This window comes from Chiloscyllium punctatum, chromosome 10, assembly GCF_047496795.1.
Source record: "Chiloscyllium punctatum isolate Juve2018m chromosome 10, sChiPun1.3, whole genome shotgun sequence".
In the NCBI taxonomy this organism is placed as follows: Eukaryota; Metazoa; Chordata; class Chondrichthyes; order Orectolobiformes; family Hemiscylliidae; genus Chiloscyllium; species Chiloscyllium punctatum.
The window spans coordinates 51,843,261-51,855,786 of record NC_092748.1 but is presented as its reverse complement, the minus strand read 5'-3'; the positions used below and the strand labels follow the sequence as shown (position 1 = coordinate 51,855,786).

The 12,526-nt window shown below is 42.0% G+C and overlaps 1 protein-coding gene across 1 annotated transcript in view; it reads right to left on the bottom strand.

Moving 5' to 3' along the window:
- Positions 1-12,526, bottom strand: part of ttn.2 (titin, tandem duplicate 2) — a 346,071-nt gene that overhangs the window by 131,814 nt on the left and 201,731 nt on the right. The window contains exons 148-152 of the mRNA XM_072579113.1: positions 11,405-11,470; positions 9,244-9,312; positions 5,280-5,345; positions 3,769-3,834; positions 820-885 (exon numbers count right to left, since the gene is read on the bottom strand). Of these exons, the coding sequence (XP_072435214.1) occupies positions 820-885; positions 3,769-3,834; positions 5,280-5,345; positions 9,244-9,312; positions 11,405-11,470 (333 nt within the window). The remainder of the gene's footprint in view (positions 1-819; positions 886-3,768; positions 3,835-5,279; positions 5,346-9,243; positions 9,313-11,404; positions 11,471-12,526) is intronic.

Sequence of the window (12,526 nt, the reverse complement as noted above, 5' to 3'; positions counted from 1 at the left end):
CGAACAAACGCTTAAAAAGCTCCTTTATGACAGTTACATTCCATCTTCTCCCTGGTCCGGTGTTAAAATGTTGCAAACTATTTGAGTGAGTTATAGCATAAATACTAATTAGTCATGTTATAATAACGTGATATGTTCTTAGAAAGAATTAAGTCAGTTCATTGTGTGCACTAAAATTGGTTGTCAAACAAAACTGCATGTATTCAATAATACAGCACCTTCGAGAGCTCAACTCACAATGAACTGAACTGCAATGAACATGTTTCAGCACACAATTCAAATAATATAAAGTCAGTAATGAGAGCTAATGATAGTATTGTCACAACACAAAAACAGACTTAGAAATATAGGGTATAAGAGTTTACCTAAATATGACATTTGATATGCTATAACAGCCAATGCTCATTACCCTATCTTATTAGAAATCACAAATGTCATGGTATTTCTATGGTACAGAAATTGGTCACTTGGTCCATATTGACTGTGTCAGCCAATAAATGAGCAGTTCAGTCTAATCCCTCTTTAAAGACTTTGATCTGTAGTTCTGCAGGTTACAGCACTTTTGGTGCATATCCACCCACTGCTTCAATGAGTTGAGCTTCTGTTTCATACCTTTTCAGGTGATGACGTTCAGCACCCAAACATCTTCTGATGGAAAAACAAGCTTACCTCATCTCAACTGTCCTACTAATTATTTTCAATTTATGCCCCATAGTCACTGATTTCTATGCCAAGCTAAATAGGCCCTTCGTATCTACTGCATCCAGACTCCCCATACAAGTATTTCCAACATATGGAACAAGAAAAGGAAATGCAGACCTTTCTCAGGAGCCACCACCTCTTTCTTCGGTTTCAATGGAACCGGCTTCTTAGGAACTTCTGGCACTACAGAAACAGTATAATGTTAAGAAGCTTAACATACAATGATTTTATAATTAAAATATCCAAACAAGACACTAAAATCACACAAACATACATAACAGGGGAATTCAATCTGAAGTGACTTTGTCAATCCACATGTACACATACCAGGGGAGAAATTGGTTAAAACAAAACAACGACATTAATAACATGGTACCCATTTGACCAAGTGAAGTCCTCTCGTTACCATTTGGGGATCTGTGCTAAAATTAGGACAGCTGACCCTTAGCTACTGCATTACACAGTCATTTTCACTGAACAAACCAAACAGCCAAAACCCTAGGCCGAAGCATTGCAACCTTTGGCTATATCCTGTCCCCTCAGCAGGGCAGATTTGGCAGTGACACAGCGATATAGAGTTGGGAAGGAACAACCCATGGAGCTGGAACATTGACTCCAGTGTCTGTGAGTCCTCATAGAATCAGGCCTACCAAACACCACCTTCCACCAGTGGCCAATAAATCAATACTCCTGCATTTTTACTCTTGTGCAAGGGCAAACAGTGTATTCACTGAATAGGCCTGCTCTGAAGGACATCGCGACTGTTAACTGGACCTGTGTTGCAAGACATTAGCACCATGCTGAAATGCAGAGATTCAATACAGATTTAGCAGCTGAAAACCTGGTATCCTTGAGGCAATATACACTGCCAATAGCAGCAATATTGTAATCATTTTGCAGTGCGCAATCTCATGACAGAGCTCAGACTTCACTCATGCATTGCCATGAAGCCAGGAAATCAATCCTGGTTCAATAAGGAACAACAAAAGGCAACCCAAAAACAGCACTAAACCTTTCTAAAAGTGAGGTCTGAATACAGTAAAACTATAACACAGGATGACATGCTTGGCAAACAGTGGAGACAGTACACAGAGTTTAGCAATTCCACAACCAATAGACCAGGTCACAGCTCTGCAGTCCGACATGTTCAGCCAGGGAATGATGGTGGAAAATGAAACAACCAGTGGAAATGGGACAGTTCATAAACATCCCCATCCACAATAACGGCTGAGCCCAACACCTCAGCGCAAAAGATAATCCAGAACTCTTTGATACCATCTTCAGAAAAAGGTGTCATGTGGCCTATCCACCTGAATCTCTTGGTGAGATCCCAGGAGCACAGATGGCTGTCTTCAATCAAGTTGATTCATTCCATGTGCTAGGAAGAAACAGCTGAAGCCACTAGATACAGGGCCATACAACATCCTGATTGGAGTCGTAAAGCCTTGTGGTCCAGAACCAGCCATGACCCTATTCACGTTGTTCCATTAAAGTGACAACATTGATGTGTACCTGATAATAGGAATGCAGGAGAAGGCCAATTGGCCTTTCAAATCTGTTCCACCATTGAATACGATTCGTGTTGTGGTTGTGGTCTCAGCTCAATTTTCCTGTCTACATAATCCTAGACAGCCCTGTCTCTCAAAACCTTTCAGACTCTAACTACCCTCCAATAGAAAAACTCTTGATCTCTGCCTTAAAAAGAAGACTCTTTAATCTTAACCTAAGCCCTGCACTTATAGTCTTTTCCACAAAAGGAAAGGCTTTCTAGTATCCACCTTACCCAGTCCCTTCAAGATCTTGAACATTTCACGAAGACCACTACATTCTTCCAAACCCCAGTGGATTTCGGCCCAATCCGTTTAACCATTCTTCACAAGTTAACTCCTTCATTCAAAGACTGAGTTGGCTAAACCTCTAAGTAGCACAATCAATTGTACCTTTTTTTCCAAATAAAATGAAAAAAGCTACATACAGTATTCCAAATATGGGCTTGCAAATGATCAATTTGGCTGCTGCAAAGTTGTCCTACTCTTGTATTCCATTTTCCCCTGATTTGATAGTAAGGTACCAGTTGACCAAGTATGATATCAAAGCACCCAAGCAGAACTGGAGTCAACAGGACTTAGGATGAATGTTCTTCCACTGGTTGGAATCATACCTAGCAGAAAGGAAGATGGTTGTTGTTGTTACAGATGAGTCATTTCAGTTGCAGGACATCTCTGTAGAAGTGTCCTTGGCCCAACCATCTTCTGCTGCTTCATCAATGACCTTCTCTCCAGCATAAGGTCAGAAGTCAGAATGTTCACAGATGACCGCACAATGCTCTGCATCAGTCACTACTCCTCATATATGGCACAACCCATATCCAAATGCAAGAAGACCTGGACAATATCCAGGCTTGGGTTGACAAGTGGCTGTAACATTTGCACCAGTGGCAAGCACCAAACAGTGATCATCCTGAACAGGATAGGATCTAACTATCACCTTTTCCTGTTCAATGGCATTACTATACCACACTATCAACAACCAGGCCACTTACAATAGACCAGAAATTGAATTTGATTGGCCACATAAGTACTGTGGATTGAAGGGCAGGTCAGAAGCTAGGCATACTGCAGCGAGTAACTCATCTCCTGATTACCCAAAGGCTGTTCATCATCTACAAGTTGCTGCACTGTGTGCCATCTAAAATACATACTGTTCTAACTCACCAACATTCCATCAAAAACATTTTCCAAACTGCAACCTCCATGATCGTGAAGGACAAGTGCAGCAGATGCATCAAACATCATCACCTGCATGGCCCTCTCCAAGTCTCACACCATCCTGACTTGGAAATATACTGCAGGGCTAAAAACCTGACATGCCCTTTCTAACAGCACCGTTGCTGTACCAACCCCCCAAGGAATGCATCAGATTAAGAAGATAGCTTTCCATGAGCTTCACCAGGGTAATTAGGGACTGAACATCAATGCTGGGCAGCCAGTATGCATAAATTCCAACTATTAGTTAAAAAAATGTCACCTGCTATTATTTCCATGATCTATAAAAACTTAAATGTACCTTTTTCTGGAATCTCTTTCTTTGGTTTCAATGGTTCAGGAACTGGCTTCTTAGGAACTTCTGGCACTGAAGAGACAATATAATGTTAAGTTTAATACACAATGATTTTATAATTAAGATATCAAAACAAGAAGTTAAAATCACACAAACATACTTAACAGAGGAGTTTAATCCAAAGTGACTTTGTCAATTTGCATACTGGGGGAGAAATTGGTTAAAACAAAACAGTGACAATGATAAAGCCGCACTGCACATGTTTGACCAAGTGAAGTCCTCTCATTCCCATCTGGGGACCTGTGCCAAAATGCTACCTTATTTTTACATTCCATTTTCCGCTGATGTTGATAGTAAGGTACCAGTTGACTGGCTATGATATCAAAGCACCCAAGCAAAATTGAGGTCAATTACAGGGGATGAATGCTCTTCTGCCAGTTTGAATCATACCTAGCAGAAAGGAGGATGGTTGTCATTGATGGAGGAGAAAGTGAGGACTGCAGATGCTGGAGATCAGAGCTGAAAATGTGTTGCTGGAAAAGCGCACCACGTCAGGCAGCTTCCAAGGAGCAGGAGAATCGACGTTTCGGGCATGAGCCCTTCTTCAGGAATCATTGATGGAGTTCAGTCATCTGTAAAGATGCTCCTTAGGGCAGTGTCCTTAGTTTAATCACTTCAGCTGCTTCATCAATGACCTTCTCTCCAACATAGGGGCAGAAGTTTGATGTTTGCAAATGACTGTACAATGCTTTGCATCAATCACCACTCCTCATATATGGCACAGTCCATATCCAAATGCAGCAAGACATGGACAAAATCCAGGCTTGGGCTGACAAGTGGCTGCAACATTTGCACTAGGGGCCAGTGCCAGACAGTGATCATCTTGAACAGGACAGATTCTAATGATCACTTTTTCCTGTTCAATGGCATTACCATCCCACACTAACAACAACCAGGCCACTTACAACAGACCAGAAATTGAACTGAACTGGCCACATAAGTACTGTGTCTACAAGAGCGGTTCAGAAACTAGGAATACTGCAGTGAGTAACTCACCTCCTGAAGCCCCAAAGCCTGTTCCTCATCTACAAGGTTGAGAGTGTATTGCTGGAAAAGCACAGCAGGTCGGGCAGCATCCGAGGAGCAGGAAAATCGACATTTTGGACCAGAGCCCTTCATCAAGAATACTTCCCACTTGCCTGGTTGGGTGCAGCTTCAAAAAACACTCAAGATGTTTGGCAGCATCCAGCCCACAGCAAACCACCTGATCCGCTACCCATCTGCTGTCTTCAGCAAGCACTCCCTTCACCACTGACACACAGTTGCCACAGTGTATGCCATCTAAAACGCATACTGCTATAACTCACCAACCATCCATCAAGAACACTTTCCAAACTACAACCTCTACGACCGTGAAGGACAAGAGCAGCAGATGCATCAAACATCACCACCTGCACGATCCTGCTATTATTAGTTACTTGCTATTATTTCCATGATCTATAAAAAATTAAATGTACCTTTTTCTGGAACCTGTTTCTTTGGTTTCAATGGTTCAGGAACTGGCTTCTTAGGAACTTCTGGCACTACAGAAACAGCATAATTTTAAGTTTAATGTACAATGATTTTATAATTAAGATATCAAAATAAGAAGTTAAAATCACACAAACATACTTAACACAGGAATTCAATCCGGAGTGACTTTGTCAATTTGCATACCGAGGGAGAAATTGGTTAAAACAAAAAAAGTGACAATGATAAAGCCTCACTGTACATGTTTGACAGTGTGAAGTCCTCTCATTCCCATCTGGGGACCTGTTCCAAAATTAGGAGAGCTGACCTTTAGTTACTGAATAAAACAGTCATATTCACTGAAACAAACCATACAGCCAAAGCCCTAGGCCAGACATCGCAATCTCTGGTTGTGTCCTGTCCCCTCAGCAGGACAGTTTTGGCAGAGACAGAATGGTACAGAGTTGGGAAAGGGCAATCCAAAGAGCTGAACATTGACTTCAGTGTCTATGAGTCCTTATGGAATCCAGCCAAAGTTGGTCAAGGAAACACCCTATTCACTCCCACCTACCTAGCAACCACATCCACCAGCATCTGATAAATCAATAGACCTACACTTTCACACTCCTGCAAGAGCACAGTGTGTATTCACTGAACAGGTCTCCTCTGAAGAACATCATGACTGCAACTGGGCTTGTGCTGCAAGGCATTTACTACTATGTTAACATGCATACATTTAATACGGATTTAGCAACTTAAAATTGGCCATCTTTGAGGCAATGTGCACTGTCAATAGCAGCAATATTGTAATCATCTGCAATGTGCAACCTCATGACAGAGCACAGACGTCACTCCTGTATTACCATGAATCCAGGAGATCACTCCTGGTTCAATGCAGAAGGCCAAACCAAAAACAGCACCAAACCTGCCTAAAAGTGAAGTCTCAACACAGTAAAACTTCAACACAGGATGGCATGCATGGTAAACAGTGGAGGCAGTGCATAGAGTTAAGCAATTCCACAACCAATAGATCAGGTTACAGCTCTGCAGTCTACACATTCAGCCAGCAATGATGGTGGAAAATGAAACAACCAGTGTAAAGGGTGACAGTTCAAGGACATCCTCATCCTTAATAACGGCTGAGCCCAATACCTTCATGCAAGAAATAATCTTGAACTATTAATCTAATGAACTAATGCAATAGATAATCTTGAACTATTTGATACAATCTCCAGCAAGAAGTGTCATGTGCCCTATCCACCTCAGCCTCTTGTTGAGTTCCCAGAAGCACAGACAGCCGTCTTCAGTCAAGTTGATTATTCCGTGTAATATGCAATAAAAAAGCTGAAGCTACTGAATAGAGGGCCTTACAATATCTTCATTGGAGTCGTAAAGCCTCGCGATCCAGATCTAGCCGTGACCATGTCCACATTGTTCCATTATAGTGACAACATTGATTTCTACCTGATAGTAGGAATGCAGGAGGCAGACAGTTGGCCCTTAAAGTCTGCGCCACCATTCAGTATGATGATTGTTGTGGTTGTGGTCCCAGCTCAATTTCCCTCACTACATAACCCATGACAGTCTTGTCTATCAAAAATTTTAAAACTTCTGAGGAAGAAAATGTCAGATTCTAACTACCATCTGAAAAGGAAAAAAACCTCTCAGTTTGTGTCTCAAAAGGAAGACTCTTTATTCTTAAACTGTGCCCTACAATTATAGACTTCCCCACATGATGAAAGGCTTCCTGGTGTCCATCTTTCGCAGTCCCTTCAAGATCTTGTATGATTCAATGAGAACGTCACATTTTTCCAAACCCCAGTGGATTGAGGCCTAAGCCATTTAAACACTTGTCACAAGTGAAATCCTTCATTCAAGGAATGAGTTGAGTAAACCTTCTCCAAACAGCATCAGCAATTATTTGTTTTTCAAATAAAATGACCAAAACCGCACACAGTACTCCAAATATGGCCTCACAAACGTTCACTTCGACTGCAGTAAAGTTGTCCTACTCTTATAATCCTTGAACTTTGCATTAATTACAGAATTACAAATGAGTGTGTGATATCATCGCAGCACTCGATTAAGTGAGACATTAACGAACACGAGTCAAATTGAGACGATGGCAATCAAGGGCAAAGTCTCCACTGGTTGGAGTCATACTTGGCAGAAAGGAAGATGATTGTGGTTGTTGGGGATGGCAGTGATGGCAAAAACACTTAACAAAATATGAAACAACATTAATTTAAAACATTAATATTTATGGGGAGATGGGTGCATAATTTTAATATTCCCGCAAGAGAACTAATCCCGACAGCCTGCCGCAAGGGGAATGGGATCAAATCTCATCATAGCTGCGGCAGGAATTTAAATTCAGCTGATGAAAATTTTGGAATTGAAAACTATACTCTCAGTTAGGCCAGCCATGAAATTATCACTGCTTGTTGTAAAAACTTATTTGGTTCACTAGAGCTGTTTTAGGAAAGAAAGTCTGCTGTCCCTACCTGGTTTGGCCCACAAGTGACTTCAGACCAACAGCAATGTTGGTAATCCTTAAATGCCCTCTGAACTGTCCTAGTAAGCCACTCAATTCATGGGCAATTAGGGATAGGCAACAAACACTGGTCTTGTCAGCAACACTCACATCCCAGGAAAGAACAAAACAATTAAACAGCAACAGATCTACACTCAATCTACTCTTGATCATCAGTAAGATGATGGAAGGGATCTTTCACAGCGCTATCAAGCAGCATTTACTCAACAATTAACTGCTCAGTGACACTCATGTTGGGTTCAAGGCAGGCTCAACCAATTCCTGGTTTCATTACAGTCAAAACATTGTCCAAACATGCATGGAAGAGGCAAGGTGAGCTGGGAGTGGCTGACCTGGAGAATAAGTTACCAGTTGACCTAGCAAATCTGGAGTCAATAGAAATATGGATGAATGCTCTCCACCAATTGGGTTCAGACCTACCACAAATAAGATGGTTGTCATTGGTAGAAGTCAGTCAGTTCAGTCACAGGATATCTCTGTAGATGTTCCTCAGGGCAATGTCCTTGGCTCAACCATTTTCAGCTGCTTCATCAATGACCTTCTCTCAACATATGGTCAGAACTTTGATGTTTGCAGATGACTACAATGCTTTGCATCAGTCATCACTCTTCATATATGGCACAGTCCATATCCAAATGCAGCAAGACATGGACAATAACCAGGCTTGGGCTGACAAGTGGCTGCAATATTTGCACTGGGGCCAGTGCCAGACAATGATCATTCTGAATGGGATAGGTTCTAATTATCACTTTTTCCTGTTCAATGGCATTACCATCCCACACTATCACTTACAAAAGACCAGATATTGAACTGACCTGGCCACATAAGTAATGTGTCTACAAGAGCAGGTCAGAAGCTAGGAATACTGCAGTGAGTACCTCGCCTCCTGACCCCCCAAAGCCTGCCTGGCTGGCTGTAGCTCCAAAAACACTCGAGAAGCTTGCCAGCATCCAGCACACAGCAAACTGCTTGATCCGCTACTCACCCACCATCTTCAGCAAGCACTCCCTTCACGACTGACACACAGTGGGCTATCTAAAAGACGTTCTGCTGTAACTCACCAACCTTCCATCAAAAACACTTTCCAAAAGGACAAGCGCAGCAGATGTATGGGAACATTACCATCCGCACGTCCCTGTCCAAGTCACACGTGATCCTGACTCAGAAATATACTGTTGCTCCTTCAAGGTCACTGGGTTAAAAACATGACACTTCCTTTCTAACAGCACTGTAGCTGTAACGACCGCCCTCAAGGAATGCATCGGATCAAGAAGATAGCTTTCTATCAGCTTTAGCAAGGCAATTCGAGACTAAAAATCAATGCTGTGCCGGCCAGTATGCATAGACTTCAACTTCAACTATTAGCTAAAAGAAGTTACCTGCTATTATTTCCATGATGTATAAAAAATTAAATGTACCTTTTTCTGGAACTTCTTTCTTTGATTTCAATGGTTCAGGAACCTCCGGTTTCTTAGGAACCTCTGGCACTACGGAAACAGTATAATGTTAAGTTTAATATACAATGATTTTATCATTAAGATATCAAAACTAGAAGTGAAAATCACACAAACATACTTAACAGAGGAATTCAATCCAAAGTGACTTTGTCAATTTGCATACTGGGGGAGAAACTGGTTAAAACAAAACAGCGACAATGATAAAGCCACATTGTAACCATTTGACCAAGTGAAGTCCTCTCATTCCCATCTGGGGACCTGTGCCAAACTTAGGACAGCTGTCCTTTAGGTACTGCATAAAACAGTCATATTCACTGAAACAAACCATACAGCCAAAGCCCTAGGCAGAAGCATCACAATCTCTGGTTGCATCCTGTCCCTTTAGCAGGATAGATTTGGTAGAGACAGATGGGTATGGAGTTGGGAGAGGGCAATCCAAAGAGCTGAACATTGACTTCAGTCCATATGGAATCATGTCAAAGCTAGTCAAGGAAATACCCTATTCACTCCCACATACTAAGCACTCACTTCCCCCAGCAGCCAATAAATCAATAGTCCTACACTTGCAAGAGCACATTGTGTATTCACTGAACAGGCCTGCTCTGAAAAACATGGTGACTGCAACTGGGCTTGTGCTGCAAGGCATTTACCACTGTGTTAACATGCATACAATTCAATACAGATTTAGCAGCTTAAAATTGGCCATTTTTGAGGAAATGTGCACTGTCAATAGTAGCAATATTGTAATCATCTGCAATGTGCAACCTCATGACAGAGCACAGACTTCACTCCTGTATTACCATGAATCCAGGGGATTAATCCTGGTTCAAGGAAGAAGGGTAAGCCAGAAACAGCACCAAACCTGTCTAAAAGTGAGGTGTGAACACAATAAAACTACAACACAGGATGGCATGGCAAACAGTGGAGACAGTGCACAGAGTTAAGCAATTTCACAACCAATAGATCAGGTTACAGCTCTGCAGTCCTACACATTCCCTTCAAGATCTTGTATGTTTGAATGAGAACACCACATTCTTCCAAACCAAAGTGGATTTAGGGCCAATCCGTTCAACCATTCTTCACAATTTAAGTCTTTCATTCAAAATCAATTGATGGCAATCAATTGAGACGTTCCTCAGGACAGTGTCCTTGGCTCAACCATCTTCAGCTGCTTCGTCAACGACCTTCTCTCCAACATACGGTCAGAAGTTTGATGTTTGCAGATAACTGTACAATGCTTTGCATCAGTCATTACTCCTCAGAAATGGCACAGTCCATATCCAAATGCAGCAAGACTGGGACAATATACAGGCTTGGGCTGACAAGTGGCTGCAACATTTGCACTAGGGGTCAGTGCCAGACAGTGATCATCCTGAACAGGACAGATTCTAATGATCACATTTTCCTATTCAATGGCATTACTATCCCACACTAACAACAACCAGGCCACCTACAACAGACCAGAAATCGAACTGAACTGGCCACATAAGTACTGTGTCTAGAAGAGCAGGTCAGAAGCTAGGAATACTGCAGTGAGTATGTCACCTCCTGATTTCCCAAAGCCTGTCCCTCATCTACAAGGCGCAAGCCAGGATGGTGATGATATTCCTCCCACTTGCCTGGCTGGCTGTAGCTCCAAAAACACTCAAGAAGCTTGCCAGCATCCAGCACACAGCAAACAGCTTGATCCGCTACTCACCCACCATCTTCAGCAAGCACTCCCTTCACCACTGACACACAGTGGGCTATCTAAAAGACGTTCTGCTGTAACTCACCAACCTTCCATCAAAAACACTTTCCAAAGGACAAGCGCAGCAGATGTATGGGAACATTACCACCCACACATCCCTGTTCAAGTCACACGTGATCCTAACTCAGGAATATACTGTTGCTCCTTTATGGTCGCAGGGTTAAAACTTCACATTCCATTTCTAACAGCACCGTGGCTGTACTGATCCCGCAAAGAATGCATCAGATCAAGAAGATAACTTGCCATCAGCTTCTCCAGGACAATTAGGGACTGAAAATCAATGCTGGGCCAGCCAGTTATGCATTGATTCCAACTATTAGTTAAAAAAAGTTACCTACTGTTATTTTCATGATCTATAAAAATTAAATGTACCTTTTTCTGGAACCTCTTTCTTTGGTTTCAATGGTTCAGGAACTGGCTTCTTAGGAATTTCTGGCACTGCAGAGACAGTATAATTTTAAGTTTAATATACAATGATTTTATAATTAATATATCAAAACAAGAAGTTAAAATCACACAAATATACTTAACAGAGGAGTTCAATCCAAGTGACTTTGTCAATTTGCATACTGGGGGAGAAATTGATTAAAACAAAACAGCGACAATGATAAAGCCGCTCTGCACATGTTTGAGCAAGTGAAGTCCTCTCATTCCCATCTGAGGACCTGTTCCAAAATTAGGAGAGCTGACCCTTAGTTACTGTATAACACAGTCATATTCACTGAATCAATCTATACAGCCAAAGCCCTAGAACAGAGCATCGCAATCTTTGGTTGTGTCCTGTCCCCTCAGCAGGACAGATTCAGCAGGAACACAGTGGTACAGAGTTGGGAAAGAGCAACCCAGTCAACCTGAACATTGACTTCATTGTCTACTGACCCTGCAAAGAATGCATCAGATCAAGAAGATAACTTGCCATTCATTGTCAAGCCATAGCTGGCCAAGGAAATGCCCTATTCTCTCCCACCTACCAAGCAACCACATTCCCCCAGTATCTGATAAATCAATAGTCCTGCACTTTCACACTCCTGCAAGAGCACACTGTCTATTCATTGAACAGGCCTTCTCTGAAGGATATCATTACTGCAACTGGGCTTGTGTTGCGAGGTTTTTACCACCATGTTATCATGTATACATTCAATACAGATTTAGCAGCTTAAAACTGGCCGTCTTTGAGGCAAACTGCATTGTCAACAGCAGCAATATTGTAATCATCTGCAATATGCAACTTCATGACAGAGCACAGACTTCATTCCTGTATTATCATGAAACCAGGGGATTAATCCTGTTTCAATGAAGAAGGGCAAGCCAGAAACAACACCAAACCTGCCTAAAAGTGAGGTCTGAACACAGTAAAACTACAACACAGAAGGCATGCATGGCAAACAGCAGAGACAGTGCACAGAGTTATGCAATTCCACAACCAATAGATCAGGTCCGAGCTCTGCAATCCTACACATTCAGCCAGTAATGAAGATGGAAAATGATTTGAAG